Consider the following 20,000-nt stretch of genomic DNA (forward strand, 5'->3'; position numbering starts at 1 on the left):
AAATTATTTTATACTGGGCAGAAGTCACAGAAAAAAGAACAACCCAAACCCATATATCTTTTGATGACACAGCATTTGGGTTTGTTCACTTACCACCTGTGAGGCCAGGCAATGTGCAGAGGTCTTTGCTGATAGTCCAGTCCACTCAAGATATTAGAGAGGTTAAAAGTCAGATGTTGCTTATCTTCCCCTTGACAAGGATTTGTACTTTCTGGTGCTTCAGCATGGGCTGGGGCTGCTGGTGGGGAGGGCAGCCCCTCGTGCTGTGTGGTGCGGAGTCCAGGCTGGAGCTCACAAAGTCCAGACTCAGGATGTGCATCACTGGTTTTCATTACAGCTCTGCTCTCCTGCCGGCCAGGCAGCCCCTCTGGCTGATAAGCATCTCCATTCCTTTTAACACCAATTACCTTTTCCAAACGGGCAAGTTTATGCTCTGGCATGAATCTGGGAGGAAAAAGAACAACAACAGCAAAAAAATTCTGTATTGTGTTTATGCTGGATTAAAGTTTCACCTGACAACTAATTAAGCAATAGCAAATTGGAAGGTCAAATATGGTTGATACTTTACATCCATCTAAATGACAACATGAATTCAGGAAGATACACTTTATTTTACTGAATATGGCATCTGTGAAATAAAACAATGCATTTCCTAATGACACATGCATCAACAGGGAGAATAAAAGTCTTTACCTGCTAAAATAAAATAATGCAAACACCTCTGGAAGAAAGAGGGCAACTCTGCCAGAAAAGTCTTGGAATCTTTGCCAGTAGTACCTCCAAGATTGGTAGCAATCCTTTCTCCTAGTTGTAGAGGCCTTCTTGTTCTTTACAACTATCTGAAAGGAGGATGGAGCCGGGTGGGGATCAACCTCTTCTCTCAAGGAACAGAAACAGGACAAGAGAACACAGCCTCAAGCTGTGCCAGGGGAGGTTCAGGTTGGACATCAGGAAGAATTTCTTCATGGAAAGGATTGTTAACCATTAGAATGGAGTGGCCAAGGAAGTGGTGAAGTCACTGTCCCTGAAGGTGTTCAATAAATGACCAGACATGGCACTTTGGGCCATGGTCTGATCGACAAGGTGGTGATTGGTCAAAGGCTGGATTTGATGATCTCGGGGGTCTTTTCCAACTTTATTAATACTGCAATTTCTGTAGTGACCAACCGAAAACAATAATTACAATTTACAAAGAAAACGCCAGACCTGGGAGACAGGATTGAGTTGTACATCCATTTACAAGATAAAACCACCATGGTTTTTCACGGGCGTGAGTAGTGAACACTAAGATGAGGAAACTCAGACAGGGCTACTCATGACCTTCCTGAGGTGCCACAGGCAGTATCAGACACCACTGGCTCTTCCACCTGATGTCCATGCTGCAGAAACCTCTTCCCAACAGCAGGATGCATTTGCACAGCTACATGGAGGCAACAGAACTCATATTTTGTAAAACATGAAATTTAACATTTTAAGCAGATCCAGTTTTATTTTTGAATTAAAGTAGTGAAGAATTATGGACCTCCCCCAGGAAACACTTGAGTGAAGCTCCTTCATTCAACCATGACCCCTCTAAAATAAGGTGGGTAGGACTCCAAGCATGGCCACCACAGGTTCCTCAGTCTAAAGAGCTGCCTGTACCTCAAGTTAATTTACCCACATATAATTTACTCATATGCCTTTCAGTGTGATTATGGTTCTCCCAGATAAGTAGAGACATTTAAATTTTTCATTTCCTTTTAATTTTCAAATGTTTACAGACTGTAGCTTGTTCATTAAACCATTTACTGAAACCTACACTTGCTCCACTTTATCAACCTCCTCCACAGTTCTTCAGAGTTTTACACCATCACAGCTCCTTTCTGGGCTGAGAACAAACCACTCCCCTCCCTCTCTGTCAAAACAAATATTCCTGAAAATGAGGATCATTCACCTCACTCCACACTTCACTCTTTAAATGTAAACAGACCCTTTTTCTTCAAAATCACTACTTAAATACAAACACACACAGACTATGTGAGCTTTAGTGCACTTGTGCTGTTGACTAATCGCTTTGAGGATTTTCCTTCAAACCCCTAAATCTCCTTTCCCAAGTCAGTATGCTGCATAACTATTCCATGTAATGTGTATTCTTTGATTTGGCTGGCTGTTCCTTGGCAATATAATTTTTGTTTTATCTACAATAAACTGCATTTTCAAGCCACTGTCAAAACCACCTTTGAGATCTGCCTTTCTTCCTACTGCTCACCATCACTTTTTGGAGCTGCTCTGGAGATACAACCAGAAGAAGTTCATTCACATTAAAAATCCTCATCCAAATCCATTACCTGTGTTACGAACATGTTGGGTTCCCAGATGAGCCTGAATTAAGCCATTCCCATCTCACCACCTTAGCCAGCCTCAGATTCTCTGAGTTTTCAAGTACAAATTTGGCATGGCTGAATTCCATACATCGAGTCCTACAATCAGGTAATGGTTTGGGTTGGAAGGGCCCAGAAAAACCATCTCGTTCCAACCCCCTGACATGAGCAGGGACAGCTTCCACTATCCCAGGGTGCCCCAAGCCCTGTCCAGCCTGGCCTTGGACACTTCCAGGGATCCAGGAGCAGCCACAGCTTCTCTGGACAACCTCTGCCAGGGCCTCACCACCCTAACAGGGAACAAATCCCTCCCAATATCCCATCCATCCCTGCCCTCTGCCAGTGGGAAGCCGTTCCCCCTCGTCCTGTCCCTCCATCCCTTGTCTAAAGTCCTTCTCCAGCTCTCCTGGAGGCCCTTTAGGTACTGGAAAGGGCTCTGAGGTCTCCAAAGAGCTTTCTCTTCTCCAGACTGCCCAATCCGAATTCCCTCAGCCTTTGGCCATAGACCTAAAACTGGCTGCTGGTGGCTCCTCTGAAGCACAGATACAGCCCCATCAGGATGTACTTTTTAAATATTTACACGTGGGAAAAGCTGAAGGAGAAACAGGTTAAGGGATTCTTTCCTAAACTACCAAGTTCTGACTGCATTGAAAGGACTGATTTACCAACCCAAATTTAACTAAGGTATTTTTAAAAATTACTGTTGTTAAGAAAAACTGCTTGAGGTGTGAGAGGTCAGGCTACCTGGGCAGGCTTGTATCCCCCTACCTGTCTTTAATCTCCTGGCTAGCCATCCACTCACTGCACCATTTCTGTTTCTGAGCAGGTTTCCTGCTTAGTTTTCAACCCTTATAAATCTGATCTGTCATTGCAGAATTCCTAAAAATATTAGATAAAACTCCACCGATTTCTCTCTGGAATATACTCTTTAATATCTTTTATTTAAGACATGTGTGTGCAATCAATTCCATGGTATTTACTTGTATTACACATACAGTATTCATCATCTTGACAATTTTTAAAAGTTTTAGAACACCATTTCACTTAACAGTTTAAAAAAAAAAAGAGAGAGAGAGATTTATTTGATGGTTAACTTTGGAACAAGTTATCTGCATTAACTTCCATTGTTTTGGCATAAAGTAGTTCTGTATATTTTACTAACAACAGTGGAGACATGATAAAAGATGTAGGCAGAGAGCCATAAACAGCTCTTGCTGCAATCCACGGTGTTCGTGGAAAGGCATTAATTTTTGGACTTTGATTGGAAGACGCCTCTGTGCCCAGCCACTTGGATTTTGCTAAATACAACAACGCATAAAACCTTGTACCTGAGGAGAACAATTTCTACGGCGGAAAGACCGTTGTAAATCATGTGTAGTATAAACTTGTCCACATGATTGGAATGATATAATGGATATTGGAGTCCCTAACCACCAGCTAATGTTCTTTATGACACTTAAATAAATGACCTGAAAATAAACTAATAACAACACAAAGTCATCTAAACCTGTTCATGTGCATTTCCCAGAAGCATGTTGGGAAGAGACAATGTCTAGTTAGTGCATTTTTTGTGTTTACGTTTCCTCCAGCACATTTTTGCTCCTCCAGACTCATATTAATTCTTCTTTTCTGCCACCTCCCAGAGGTAGCTCTCCATCCAGTACTTGCCCAGATCTCAGTGATTCAAAACATCATGAGCTAGCAGGACTTCTATAGCACCATGATGGTTATGGAGGAAACAAGGCTGGAGCAGGAGCAGACACAGGCTTGAAAGACTAGGTATAAGACAGAATGTTTTAGATTTTTATATTTTTTATCATGAAGGTGGTGAAACATTACACAGGGAGCATAGAGAAGCTGCGGCTGCCCCATCCCTGGAAGTGTCCAAGGCCAGGTTGGACAGAGCTTGGAGCAACTTGGGATAGTGTAATTTCATTCTATCCCATGGCAGGAGGTGAAATAAAATGATCTTTGAAGTCCTTTCTAACCTAAACTACTTCATGATTCTATAAAACCACCTAGAGAGCTACCACAGCAGAGAAATGGGATTTCATTTTCAAGGAGGAAAACACCATTTTTCTCAACCTTAGTTACAAAACACAGCAGTCATGCAAGAAAAATGCCACAACATTCTATTTTAAATATGGGAGAAGCTTTTGAATATTATTACTAACTTGTTGCAATGAACTCTTGCACATGTGGGACTTTGCAGAAAAAGAATTATCGTCAAAGCTTACAATATTAACACTTTCAACAGATTCCACAAGGTACTGTCCCTTATATTTAAAAAAACATGGAAAATGTTTTACTTTTGTGCATAACTCATATATACTTAAACACTGAAGGTTCAGACAAATAGTAAGGACTTAGATATCTAATTTTAGTATGGCAACTTAGTTTCAACTTTCTTTTATTTATTCAGATTTTTGAGCCTCTCCAACACATTGAACAGTCAATTTTAAAACTTCATGAAGGCTCCACAAAGAGCCTCCCTTGAAAACTTTCCCTTTTTGCATACTGGGTCTAGATGTTTAGTTAAAAAGATGGGTTAAATATTAAACTAATTTCATATGTAATAAAAATTCAATATCCTGAAATTCAGAGTTTCAGTCTAAATATTTGCTACTGTGAGTAACAGATTTTTTTAACTCACAACCTATATATTATATATTTTCTTTTCATTTATGCCATGAAATCATGCTCTGAAGAAATCCATGTACTTTTCCTTGAAGCAGGCATGTGTTTTTCCCACACATATTTCTTTTCTGTAATATGCTGCCATGTTCCACCGTATGTGTTTATTCACTGCACTTTATTTGCCCTAATGAAAAGTTATTTATGGGGATTGGTTTCCTTTCCATGGCACCAAGAGTCACTTTGTGCACCATTTTATTAAAAACAACAACAAAAAAGGATGGAAGGGCCATGATGTCACTGCTCAATGAATAGAAACCACATTAGAAAGAAGAACTGGAGTGCTGGTTTAGGTTAGACCAAATTATACAACTGCCTCAAGAGACTGCAAGGATGGATGGAATAAATAAACAAATTTTTTAAAAATAATAAAAATTGGCCCTTCTGTAAATGTAGTTATATTTGGATGCAAAGTTAGAGTTCTAAAAATGCAATGGATTTTTTTTTTTTTTTAATACTGCCATTAAAAAAAAATTAAAAAGAATAGAATGGTCTGAGTGGGAAGGGACTTTGAGGATTACCCCATTCCAACCCTCCTGCCATGGACAGGGACACCTTCCACTAGACCAGGTTGCTCCAAGCCATGCACACCCTACTACTGACCACGCACTGTACAAATACCAAAGTTGTTTTCTCAAAACTCGAGAATTTTTGCTGATTCTATTTTAAGAAATGGAGCAAAAAAAAACCAAAAAACAAACAAACAAACCCCACACACAAAACAAAACCAAAACCCTAAACGAAACAAACACCACCAAAAAACCCCAAAGAAAGCAGACTATAGGGTGTCAAACTGGAGCAGACAGCAACCCCATTAGTATATACTTCTTTACATATAAAATAATACATTTATTTTTTAATCTTTAATATTATCAATCAGCTGATAACAGTAAAACTGATGCTGTTTATATTGAACTACTTCTCAAAAGATTGCAAGAAATTACAAAACTGGGAGAATAGTCATAGTGATTTTTTTTTTCTCTGCAACTACTGTTACATTTTGCCCTACAGCAATAAAAATAAAAAAGGTGCTGAGTGTGGTCAGGTGTCCTGAAGCTATAGTACAGTTCAAACCCAAAAGCTTGAAAGAAGATCCCCAATATTCAGGGAATTTGATATTAGGGTTTATTGAAGTTGTCACATACTTTCGGGGATCTAATTTCACTTTCTGATCTTCAGCAGTGGCTGTAATTCTTCATTCAGAAGAGGGAAGAGATTACTTGTCAGCAGTAATCTCTAACACAGATAATGCCATATAAATATTAGGGGCTTATAAGCATGGACAAGGATTAGGAGCAAAGAGAGAGAACAGAAAGAAAACTGAACAGAGCCAAGATTAAGCACTGGGAAGGGCATCGCAAAAGAAAATCCAAGGTCTGAGGCTCAGTTTGTCTTCCCACAGCAGAATGTGCCTTTCCTGAGTACAATAAGCATGGTTTACACTGATTTCCCTGCTTGGAAACTGCAGGATGTAGAAATATGAAATTTTATTTGATGTGTGACCATAATCTTCTCTTTTCCATGGCAGAGGAGAAACTCGGGGAACCACTGAGGTTGTAAGGCCCATCCAGTTGGACAGGTTGCTCAAGAGCCTCCTCCAGTCCAATTTTAACTCTCACCAAAAGTCAAAAGAATGCAGTTTTCACATGCAGATATTAAAGAACAATAGTATGGGAGAGAGCTAAAGCTGACTAGGACATCTTCCTTCCTGGCCAGAGAGAAGAACTGGTGTGCAGCCTAGACAACAGATAAACCAGGGAGGGATATCACAAGGTCTGACTTATTTCTGACAGAACAGCCAAAAAATGGTGTTTTAGCAACGAATTAGCTGAATGCAACAACCCTGACACTCCAGTGGATGCCTGATTAGCAGGCAGGATAGAAAGGAGGTTCTGGAGAAGAGAGGCCGATCCAGACCAGCCATAGGCAGTTGGCTTGGACTCAACTTGGTCCGTCTGGGTGGGGAAGGAAGATGAGGAAAGTAAGAGAGATCCCAATAGTAAAGAGAGAAGAAGGCCAACAGGATAAGTCTCTTTCCTCCAATTGCAACTTCCACCTATTTTTCCAAATAATTTCTGAGTGAAATTCCTCAACATCCACCATCCACATTTGACACTGTCAAAAATTCCCACTTCCAATTAACGTTTACACTTTTCCTTCCAATCTATTTAATTCACCAGCACTCCCATTTTTTTATGCTCTAAGATGTCATATCTGTAGGTCAGTCTAAGGAGGATGCTCAAAATTACCTCTCAGCCTTCCCTTCAGTATTACACTTGAATTTCTAACGTTAAGATCCCTGCACAAGGTGCACTCCAAAGCCCAGAGGATTTTAACAAAGGAGTTCTTCAACTTTTATTCAAAGAACCACAGAATGGCTTGGAAGGGACCTCAAAGACAAGTTCCAACTCCTTGTCATGGGCAAAGACACCTTCCATTAGACCAGACTGCTCCAGCCTGGCTTTGGACACTTCCAGGGATGGGGCAGCCACAGCTTCTCAGGGCAACCAGTGCCAGTGTGTCAAAACTTATTCCTCAAAATCCATGCAAAACACTAGCCTGCAGTGAAACAGGCAAAGTGAAAGGCAAAGTTCTCTTTGACATCAAATGAGACTGGGTTTGACCCTAAATATATTATTTCTGAGTTCACATCTTCAATTCTCTGAAATCCTTTAACACTAACTACAAGAATGTGTGCAGTTATAATTTCTGTGCTCATCATTCTCCAGAAATGGAATGATGATAATTTAAGAGCTCCTCAGAAAGATGGTAATGAACTAAAATACATATTTTATAGTGCAGGTGAAAATAACTTATGTGTTTTTTTGTGCAAGATTTGAATACATAGATTAATTCATAGTTCAGAAAAAAAGTAATTTTCCCTATAATTAAACATTATGACCATGTAGATCTGCTGCACTGACATCACAAAGTAACTTTTGGAGCCCTAAGAGTCCTCTTGATAACAGCAGCCAGAAATTTAAAAATTGTTGACTTAAGTTCTGCTTCTGCAGAAGTTCAAAAGAATGAATTGCACTATGGGGAGAAAAAGTTAGGCTTCTGAGAATTGCAAAGTTTTTAAGGCTCTTTAGAATTCTAAAGGATTGGTCATGTTCATTAGTGTTTCCTTAAACAGAAAAAAAAACCCCACCTAGCTGAGCTCTCAAGTGCTTATTTAGAGAATGCAAATTTTATGAAGAGTTCTACCCAATAGAGTACCTCCTCTTGCTAAACATAACTGGAAATGGGTGTTTGAAAACTGATATCACACCTGAAATATTTTTCTCTCTTTTAATTAAACTAAAACCAGGATCCTATAACATATAATTTCCTGTTTTTTGGAACTAATTCCAATCAGGATATAGGGGATGAATGTCCCCTTTAACCAGGCTGCTTTGCAACATGGACAATGCAGAAGGGAGTGCTATCATAACACTTCAATAGTTAAGTGACTTTATGAGAAAAATACTTCCAAATGTTTCCTAAAACCTTCCAAACCGCACCAAAGAACATTATCGTAATATTATGTTTCCCCATGGCCTCCAATATTTAGGCTTGCTATTCACGAAATGATACTTGGATGAAAAATACAAGTTTATGTAATGTATAAATTGTTCCTAGAAGTAAAGTTGCCTTTAAAATTACTCTGTATAGATGTCAGATATTTTACATTTCCAATAGCCTTTCTGTATTAATTGGAGAAATGGCCTGCTGGTGCTTTGGGCAGCACAGGAATAATCTGTATTTCAGAACCCAGCAGTCACCCTGTGATCTTATTCCTAGCAAACACTGAAAACAATAACTGTCCTAAACGATTACATATCATGTTACCCTTAATAGATATCCATATTTCTTGCACAGTATACATAATCCATATAAACTGTACACCATATATCAATACCATATTCCAGCGAATCCACCATCAAAGAGCTCGTTTATAGTAGGTTTTCATTTGACTCGGGGTTGTAACGTTCTGTGCAATCATAAGCAAACCATTTCAGGGATTTTGTCAGCAAGCTGCTTTTTGGCAGATTATTGGCAGTACATATTGGCAGCAAACTAATGCAACTAAGCCCTTCTTATAACTTACAGGTAAATAATGATTTTAATAAATTTATGTAAAATGTTCCACTTGCTTACATCTGGTTTTGATAATTCACTCGCCTGAGCGAATGCAAATTTCTGTGTGTTTCTCAGGAAAACACATACTTCACCTGAACTATTTAAGGCTTTCTCAGGTACCCCAAGAAATAAATAAGCAATGAAGCCTGCTTTCACTTGAAGGTATAACTGAAAAAAGCTAAGGAAATTAATTAAAAATAATAGTTGTATGCACACCAAAATTTAAGCCACACTTTGTCAATAATACAACATTCAAATAGTAAGAAAAATGCATTTTTTGCCTGTTGTGGAGCTATCCCTGCCACAGGACATTCGAATTGGATGGGCCAGTAAACTGGCTCTGGCCCTCAGGACCTGCTAATGCAGAGACTTTGAACTCCATTTGAGAATGTGTTACTATATTAACTGGCATTTTTCTTTTGCACTGCAACTGAAGTTTAAATGTGTAGCATTTGTATCTCAACCAGGCAGTGTGGTCTAGAGGAAATTCCAAGTTCTAATCCCAGCTTTGACAGTAGGTCCCAATCTCACTCATTGTTCAAATGCCGGAAGTCTCCAGTTTTGCTCTGAAAGGATCAAGTTTTTGTCAAAAAGCTCTAAGAATATTAATACTTCTAGTAGGAGTGTCATTACAGGAGAAAACCCCCCACAAAACCCTTGGACTCCCTTCTGGTATAAATCAGGATGACAGTGATGCTGATCTATGACACCTGATCATCTGGCTTTCAGCATAGGGGTGCCAGAAGAATCCCTGAGGAGCCACAGCCCCTGGAAATTCTGTAAAATGCTGATGGACCATCACTGAGCTACCTGTGTTACTAAAAACTACACACCAACTGCCCACGCCCACTCAGTTTGTGGATACTTCTCAAAGTTATATTAAATAACTGCTTCGAATGGGGCCTGTAATGACCATGCTTAATGAATTAATTAAGCATCAGATTTTACTTGTGGATAGTTCAACCTAGAATTTGCTGTTTCTAAGTGTTTATCCACTCATGGATTCAGCAGTTTAGGATTTTGTAAGTCTTGGCAACGTGGTTAAAAACCCCCTCAACAAATTCTTGTTGAGATCTATTGGACACGCTGCTACAACTTGATGTTGCTATAGTGGACTTGCTTTTGATTTGATCTGTTTCAAGGATTCAGTATCCCTTCAGCACGTTGGAAACCTAAGGGCATATATTTGTATTGTTTAAAGGCAGGAAATTCTGTGAACTGAAATGAGAACATATCCCTTTTGCCTTTATGGACTTTTGTTATTTTCTTTTCCTTTTGGGGTTTTTGGAAACAAAACCAGTGAAAGCTGAAAGTTTGAACAATAGAAAATTACTTTCAAGGGGGAAAGAAAAGTAAAATACCAAGTATACTTTTATAACTTTATTCATACACTTTGTATATATGTAAATTGCACTTATCCAAGCATCAGAAAATACCATTCACAGCAGGGCCTTGTATTGCAGCAGGATCATACTGGTTTTGTCATAAAAGACTGCGGACTTTGCTGTTTTATTCCTTTACTACCTTGTATTAACTTGTACCCCACTGACTTCATGACAGAGCTGACTTGTTTCATGCTAACCACAGAACTAGGACAATCACATTCCTATTGCAGGGAGGAAAACTACCAATCTTTGAAGCTTTTTAACTGCTTGGCTAAAAAGTCCCACAACCTTCTTTTTATCAATGCAAGAAAAGTAGGTCTGAATTCCAGGACAGGAAATGAGAACTGGTGGAAGATGAACAGGGACATTTAACCAGCTGAAATTAAGAGTTGGGTAGACACTGCCTTTTAGGACAACTACAGCAGCAAACTCTCCTACATTAGTTTTGTACTGCTTAGGGAAGGACTGGAGGCAGAGTGGCTGCATTAGCATGGAGACCTGATCCCAGCAGGATGCCTCAATCCCAGTGCAGCGCTGCACAAACACAACCTTGCTGCTTCTGGTGCTCAAACCAGCTCAGTATCTTTATTGCTCACAATGAATTACACTGCAGTACTTTATAAGAAGAGGGTTATAGGTTATAGCCACGGTTATGGTTCTCTGGAACACTCCTGCCTTGTGACAGAGTGCAGAGAGACAACTAAGCCTGAAAAAAAAACCAAAAAAAAAACACCAAACAAGCAACTTGCTGGAGGACAGCTCATGTGCCATAAGCTCAAGTGCAGCCATTTCAGCAAGAGCCTGAACACTTCCCAGCAGTGTTCCTCACACTGACTGCTACTACCACACCAGCTTTAGCAGCTAAATATAAATTACAGAGGGATGCAAAGCTTCAGAGAGACATTTGACACCCAAGACTCAGCTTGGCCACTGGATCTGTCCTAGCTAGTGTTTCTTCACTTGTTAATCCCTCTTCCTGGGCAGCAGCAATTATGAGACTGGTGAACTGCAGGACTTGGGTTTATTCGCTTTCATTTGGCACAGCGCTTCGTGCCAGCTCTTCTGCTCTGGGAGGTCACAACAGCTAAAGCAGGGATCACAACGAGACACAATCAGTCATCAGAATAAACAGCTCAGCTGCTTCAGCAGAGTCAAGGAGAAGAATGAATCTTACTAAGAGATTTGAAAGAGCACGAGGAAGTGACTTTACTGTAAGTGCTCGCAATAATGACTTCCAAAGGAACGTTCCTGACCATCAGCCCTGGGGAATAAAGAGCTGAAGGGTGCTCATGTTCATTCATGGACCATCTGACTCTGACACAAACTGAAGGGATCCGTAACTACCAGGTGTTACCCTTCTGTGCTCTTTCCTGCAGATGTGGGTGATGAGGAGGCAGTGCTTGGCTACCACCCAGACATCACAGGGCCCATCACCTCTCTGCTGGAAAAAGCAAGGCCCCTGAACCTAGCACCTATGAAAACCACCATTACCCCAACTGTTCTTCCCCCTCAAACATTCTCTCTCATTCAGCCTACACTAATTCAACAGTTTTGCCCAAGGACTCCAAAAGCAACTAACTTTATACTTTGAAACACTGGAGTATACAGATGTTTAAATCATACACTCAACATGCATATGCACAACCAACCAGCAGCCAACAGTTTACAGGTCCTGTATACCTTATTTTAAATCCTTCTGAAAAGGTAGTTAAAGATTCTTAGGGCAAAAATGATGACTAAGTTCATGAACTGCACAGAAAATTGGCTGTGACACCACTTATTAAAAGTTATGACAACTAGAAGGTCCAACTAATAGGAGCAGATACACTGTTTGCTAGGCTGTAGCTGCAGACAGTATTTTTGGTGCCGAGATCAAAAGAACAAGGTGTTCATATAAATGGCATTTTATTTTGATCCTATTATTCTATATGAGCTCAAAAAGAGATCAAAGGAAAAAGCACCCAGGTTTCACTATTAACACTTAACATAACTCCAGTTGGAAAATCTTTTCCAGATTGTTAGAGCAATTTAAACCCCAGCACATTTTTGTTGCTCTGTTAGGTTAATACACCTGAAGGCATGGGTTTGATTCCTTGACCACCTTTTCCATTGTGGAAAATTGCTTCTATTACACATAATTTCAGTTATTTTCATTTTTATGGCAGCAAACACACCCCAGCATTGGGGAATGCCCTGGTCTGTCTGGGTTGTACTCTCTGTCCTGGAGAGCCAGGCTGCCCTGAAGTGGTGACAATATATTACAGACTGTGCACGACAGTCAGGAAATTCAACACCATTGGAGTGAAGTACTAAAGTGTGGTTCAGCCTGTGCCAAAGCATACCAGCTTCCACTCAGAATGTAAACAAACCTAATGGGCCTTTCAAATATCTAAAAGTTCCTCCTGATAGCTGGCAAGAATTAATGTGCTTTAATACATTGTATTGCTTATTATGACATTATCCAGGACTACTACTATTAATTAATGGTTCTATTGCTGCTTTTAGCAGCCAGCAGTGTTGCGTAAAGAAAAAAATAATAATATATTGTATTTCCTACAAAGCTAAAGTGTGCTAACAAATTTTAATATTCATGCTTTGAATGGAAGCTTCTCATTGATGATTCAGTAATTTAGGCCAGATATTTCAGCATTTCATTTCCACTGAATTTCTTTGACTTCTAAGACTGCAGAAACCTGCTAATACACAGGTATCATTTATTAGATTAACTTTGGAAAAATCAGCAATCAAGGAAGAAAAAGTGCGTATGTCCTTCCCTGCCTTACCACCTCCTCACTTGCTATTAAAAAGCTTGTGTTAAAAAGTCATTCCAAAGTTTATTTTAAATGCCAAAAAGTGGGCACTAATCCCACAGGAGCTGGCTCGGCTATGGCCCACCATCTTGAACACATTCATTTTATCCAAATCTGTTCCAAGGAGGGGGTTTTGGGTGGTTGTTTTGGACTTGAGCTTTATTTTTGACTTAATAACAGCAGATTGTCAGAGGCGAGGAGGTGGAAATGACTTTGGGAACTTGCACAGTCAATATTAAATACCCACAGGTGAGCTGTGGCCTGGAGTGAACACGACAATTATGGGTAAAATGAGATAAAATCGTGTCATGCACAGTCAGAACATGTTCATGCTACACACAGCAGCCAGCTGGCTATAAATCCAAGAAGTAAGCTGGAAAGCTTTGGAGTTTAAATGAATGAACACAGATATAAAGGGAAGAACGGTGGTTTGTCGCCATATGAATGGCTTTTAACTGAAAAGACTGGATTGCTTTCACAAGGGTTTGCCAAAACAGCAACCTTGTTGAGATGAGGAAAAGAATAAGTATGATGATTGGGACGTTCCATATATTTATATTCTCTATTTTGTTTTGAGGCAGAGTAGTCTGATTCAGCGTGCCTGAACAATTATGACGTGGCTTTACATACAGGTGTTCCACTGAATAGGGACACAAGTTCTTTGACAATACCTCTGCAGCTGATGATCTATAAACAGGATTAGTCTATTAGGTCATTCCAGATTCAAATCACGTGAGCTGAGCTGAGCTGAGCTGTGAGAAGCAATGGACTGGTTTTTTTCCACATTTCTAGCTCCAAGTAACTGTAGACTATAGCCCTCTGTACTCTGCATATGAATCCCTGAACCTCTGGTCAGCAACCCTACCTGTGCACAGATACACCAGACCTGAGGCTGCTAAACCAACACCCTCCTGGCAGGCACAGAGGATAAGAAAGGCCTTTCTGAGATCTTTGTATCTTTTTATTAAATAAAGCTGACTAACAGAACCTCCTGGATTACAGACTCAAGAAATGCCCTAGGAGGTTTCCACTAATGGATGAGCCTGACTGACATGAGGTGGTCCTCTGCAGGGCCAGGAGCTGGTCTTCAATGACCCTTGTGGGTTTTCCAACTCAGGATATTATTCTGTGACTTTCTAGAAGTCTAATTACCCCACCAGAACATTTTGGGATCTTTGCAAGATAAACTCTTGCTCTTTCTCCACCTAAGGCAGACGTAATTCCCTTATGAAACCAAAACCAGAGCTCTGGTTCTTACTAAACTCATACTCAAGTATGAGCTAAACTTTAAAGGCATGAAGTAACTTCACACTCATCATCTCTGTTCATATTAATTTATATGTTATATAAATTAAATATGTATATATTTATATGTTTTTACAAAACTTTCCTGATGTTTAAATGTGGCTGTAAGCTCCTGGGTTTGATGTACTCACTGTTGACAGAATCAGATGCAAACTGTAGGAAGGCTGATAACAGCTTTGCCCCCCAAAACCTTTCTCCTGTGTCTCTGAGCTGACTGAATGGGAATTGAGAGGGGAAAGAACAAAGATTTGCTGTTCTTTACAGTCACGCAACGAAAGTGTAGGTTAAGCACAGGAAGTATTTGCAGATTCCAGATATTCTGTGGGCCTTTGTTGCTTTTCCTTGCATTCAGATCTAATCTGAGCCCCTGCACAGAGCTGGACTTTCATGTTCTGAGGTCCTTCACTAACAGAAAACCCAACCCACTGTGACACTCAGGGCAAAGTGGACTCAAGAACTTCAGCCTATGTAGGCATTTATTCATGCTAATGTATTAAGGAAAAATGCATTAACAAGAAGAGAAGGCTTAAAATCATTCAAATAAACTAACAAACAAATTTAATATATGCTCATAGTATAGCAAGCCTACAGACTGAAAAGATGTAGTTCTATCTTTTAGAAAAAGTTTGGATAGACAGTTTGATGTACTACATCAAATATAACTACATTGTGTGATCTTTAAGCCTCAGGGGTTTAAAAATATTAAGTGTTTATTTTTTGTTCTGATACCAAATATGTCTATACCTCCAACTGATTCAAGTCACCACTAATAACCACCGGGATATTTTTAGGAGGTCCTTCAAACAGAAGGGTAGTATTTTCATTACAATTTTGAACAAGCAATAAATTGTGTTTGGTTCTTTAGCTTCAATCAAGCATCAATTTTGGATTATTTGTCTGAAGTCAGAATTCTTAAAATACGCCTTTTTTTTTTTTTTTTTTTTTTTAAAGAAGCAATTTCTGGGAGAAAAAAACATCCTCTCCACAATTTGAGTGCAATCAGCTCTTCTCATATAACTGGCTCGGATTTGAAGGTAAGGCTCATGACCAGATATATTTAAGGAGGGCTGTATAATTCAAGAGGTGCCCCACCCCAGTATTTTCACATGAATAAGCACAAAGAACATTGTTTTACTTTAATTATGCTACTTTATCACCTTTGATTCTCACAATCATGTTTGTACTAGTATCATTCTGCCTTTTGCAGGAGAAGGGCTCATAGCAGGATGGGCAACTCAAATTTGTCAATCAGCGAGACCTGGCACTGAAAATAATTACAAATATGAATAGGCTAATATCTGGCTGTCAGATCTTCAGAAGAATTTTATGCCAGAAAAGTGTTAGGGAATTTTCAGCTCTCACAAGAGCACCCAGCTAATTTGTGATGGATCATCAGTACCTTCGGATGCTTTCTTGAAGCAGATTCCTCCTTTTCCTTTACTGTTCTTTGTGAAGAAAAGGGAAGATGGAACTCTCACCAGAAAATGAGAAAAACATTAACCTCTAAGTCCCTCAGATTTTGGTAAACAGTGAGATCACTGGAAATCTTAGCTTCTGCATATGAATTAGAGGAGAATAATGGGACTGAGCAAGAAGTCATGGACTATGTTCATCAATATGTGCCTTTTATGTAAACTAGATTGTTAATTGAAAACCCATTTTCAGAGTCTCTTAAGAGGCAATCACCTTAAAATTAATCAAAGTCCTGTTTTGTTGTTGTTCTTTTTAATAAGGTTTGTGCTCCTTTGGATGCTCAGAAAATTACTTGGAGCAGAGATTGGAGCCAGAGGTTTTGGGGTTCGTGTGTCACAGCCCATTTTTATGGGGTTGGGGAAGCTGAAAAGGGGGAACCTCCTGGCTCTGCACAACTCCCTGAGAGGAGGGGTCTGTCAGGTGGGGGTCAGCCTCTGCCCCCAAACAAAAAGTGAAAGGCTGAAAGGTGTTGTGTCAGGGAAGGTTTGGGTTGGAGATTTGGTAAAATTTTTTCACTGAAAGGAGCCCACCAGTCACTGGAGTAGGTCACAGTCCCCAAAACAACAGAATTTCAGCTCCCTTTTCTGTCTGGTCACCACCAGGCCCTTAGGTTTCAACCATTTCTTTTCCCATTTACCCATGGCTTTCCCTGTTTTCCATCTCTAGTAAAGCTCCCTGTGTGAGGGACACAAAACAAAGTCTTCATGTGCAATTTTGGGTGGTTTTGTTTTTTTTTTTTATTTAATATACCTCTCCTTAAAATATTCCTTAACTTACTTCTTCAGTGCCTAGAAGTGACTCGTTAAAAAAATAACCTCATAGTAGTAACAGAGTGATAGATATCAAAAGTGAAAATTTGCCATTATTTTGCACTCAAACAGCCTGAACACATCTTCAAACAGAATAGAGAGGAAAGGGCTGTATTCGTCTGCAGATATATTTTCTTAACATTTTTTTCATCACTTTACTTCAGCAAGAATGACCAGCTTAAATTTTTCAGTGTCTTCAAGGACCTTATTTCGTGAATTTGTATAAAAGGCAGAAAAGTATATATAAATGTTTTAAAAGCAGCCAGGAGTTTTTGTGGAAACAGTGCCATTAGATCTAAAATACCAAGCACTCAAATTACTTCTGACACATTTGATCTGAGTCACTTTTGAATTTGCACCTATAAACAATAAAAAACACTGGTTCTGAAGGAGACTGATTATTTCCTTTGCAATATTTTACCATAGAGAAGTTATTCTCTCTTCCCCCCAGATCTGACAACTGTTCAAATATCCTGGGTTTGTTGCACACTAAACTAGAAATACGATCTCTACTTGGAAACTCCCCTCAAAAAATAGTTTCTTCTGTCAATTCTCAGCAACTGCCTTCAATAACAAGCGTGACTATTGAACTCTGAAAGTATCAATGTTCAGTCATCTTCCTGAGCTCACACATCACAGCTGCAGGGAATAAAGATGCTGAAAGACCGCGATCTCTCCCCATCGTCTGGATGTTTATCATAACCCTTTGTGATGTTTAACTGGCACCGCTTTCTCCTCCTGCACTTCCAAAGGGATGAATCACAGACTCAGTTCTTCCAGGAACCAACCACTTGAGCTGTTCTCTGCACTTCCTTCAGCTCCTCCTCAACTGCAGCCAGGCCTTTGATTGACCCCACCTTTCATAAATGTTTAACTGGAGAGTCTCAGCTAAAACGTGTATGAAGCCTCCTGGGAATGACTAACCAACACCTAAACCCCAGATTTATGACAGAGAACTTCCCAGAGCCTCCCACTGCCAGTGGGATTTGTTCAGAGGCTGGAGGGAAGAAGAGTCACTGTGGGAAGCCAGATTTCTTCACTTTCCTATTCAATAATAATACGACACATTTTCTGTAGACTGCTCTGAGTTATACACAGGATGTTAAAAACAAATTAATGCAAACTTAGAGGGTATAGTCTATATCAGGTACCTCTCATTATAATTAACTGTTAATTTTAAGTTACAACTTGCAGAAAATTAAATAAGCAAGCCCAAAAAGAGGCCTTGAGTTCCCTAAATTTATACTCAGATGCTTAGAGTGGAAACTGTAAGAATTCACTTCCCGAGTTAACTTCATCAAAGGAAAAAAAAACAAACAAACAAAGACAAAAAATTGGAAATTCAGTGTCTGGGAGTCAACAGGAATACAGAATTTTCTGAATCAGTGGAAAGGGCTGAAGCTACATCTAAGGAAAATGCTGCAAAGTAAAGAAGCCTCAAACAAGACAAAGAATTATCAAAACAGAAAATCACCTTGGAGTATTTTTTCTGGAATTTCCAAACCACAGTTGGTCTCAATGATCTTACAGGGCTTTTCCAAGCTAAATGACTCTGTGATTCACGCATCCAGGCTGTGACATCAGTTAGAAGTGGCTTCAGTGACAGCATTAAGTACCATCACCTACTAGCCAAAAGATGCAGGAAGCCTCCTTGTCCCTCCACTTCCAGTCCCAATTTTTCACCTACTGCTATTTTCAGCAGTCCCTTGGCTTCTCTGTCACAAAAAGGTGGTTATTTTGCCCAAATTCCAAGACCAGTGGTACCTGATCTACTTCTGTGGCTTCCTGATTTTACTGCAGCACAATCAAGAGAACAGTAAAACACCTTTTATACAAAGCAACATTTAAAAAATCCATTTTTTCCTAATAAAAGGTTTCTCTTAGGTATAGTGATTACAAAAAGTAATAGACACTATTTTTAATATTCTGGGTATATAGCTCTTTAATTCAAAATAGTCCCAGAATTATTTGGCATTACCTATCCAATACAATTCAGAACCTATGTCTAACTTGGCAATTCGGTACTTTTATCTTTTGAGTTTTACAATATACTGAACAGTCTAAGTACCTTTCCACAGGAAGTAATATGGAGTTATTTGTAGATTCAGTAATGGAACCATCCAGCCAATGGTCTTCCTTTTCTGAAGTTCCCAAGTTCCCCTGAAATAATAAAAATTCACCAAGGCAGCAGCAAGAAAGCAAGTGGACACTTCTCCACAGAGTCTCAACAATAAACAGCAGAACTGTGCTACTCCACCGGAATGTTCCAAACCTAAATTGAATGGCAGCATGATTGCTGTGGTTCCAGTTATGTTAATTAGGCTGGATTCATGGTTCATTGAGGCTGCAATTATGCTGCAAAGAAGTGCTGCAAGCATCCCATCCTCCTGCAGTCTGCTGAGTGTGCTTCCATTCCTCTTGGGGCAAAATAGACTTTCTGAAGGGATTTATACACTGGAGTCACATTTGCACTTAGACCACATGCTTGGTGAAGATGCAATTAGATGACCACGTTTTGCAACTTTCCTCTTTTCCAGATTTAATAGGAAAAATAGCTTTCCAAGTTCCTTGGCCATTTTTTAAGCATGCTTTACTTTGCCAATTTGCATACTAAGCATACAAATTATAAGCCTTATTAGCCCCATTTCAACCGTAGGGTAAGTGAAGAAGGGGAAGAGTTTTGCCCAAAGTTATGCAGCCCTTCAGTGGAAAGAGAACTGAAGTAGCTCCCATCTTCTTACAGTTAATGGTTGGACTCTAAGATCCTGGGAGGATCTTTCCAACCTAAATGTTTCTATGGTTCTTTTAATGACATTTCCCGACTTACAACTGCGGCTACGACAGCCCCCACACCCAAAATGCAAAACCTTCTGCTGGAAAACTGATTTAAAAGAGAGGGGCAAATGGGCATTATAGTCTCAAACAACTGAGAGAAGACACAGGATGAGCCAAATTTGTTGGCCTGCAATGAGAAGGAAATAGTTTAACACGGTAGCAGCTCCTTCCCAGGATGGGAAAGGTGTGCTGGCCCTCAAACAAGTT

General features: G+C 39.7%; 1 protein-coding gene across 16 annotated transcripts in view; it reads right to left on the reverse strand.

Moving 5' to 3' along the window:
* The window catches only part of GTDC1 (glycosyltransferase like domain containing 1), a 172,228-nt gene that overhangs the window by 35,203 nt on the left and 117,025 nt on the right, over positions 1–20,000 (reverse strand). For 15 of the 16 annotated variants that reach the window (XM_066190410.1, XM_066190422.1, XM_066190408.1 and 12 more), the window contains one exon: positions 94–444. In XM_066190410.1, the coding sequence (XP_066046507.1) occupies positions 94–444 (351 nt within the window). Of the gene's footprint in view, positions 1–89; positions 445–20,000 lie in introns of those variants that run through there. The other variant, XM_066190423.1, reaches the window with a different exon arrangement.

The sequence above is a fragment of the Chamaea fasciata genome, unplaced genomic scaffold (assembly GCF_029207755.1).
Source record: "Chamaea fasciata isolate MVZ Bird 193981 ecotype frontalis unplaced genomic scaffold, bChaFas1.0.hap1 SCAF_8, whole genome shotgun sequence".
Classification (NCBI taxonomy): Eukaryota; Metazoa; Chordata; class Aves; order Passeriformes; family Sylviidae; genus Chamaea; species Chamaea fasciata.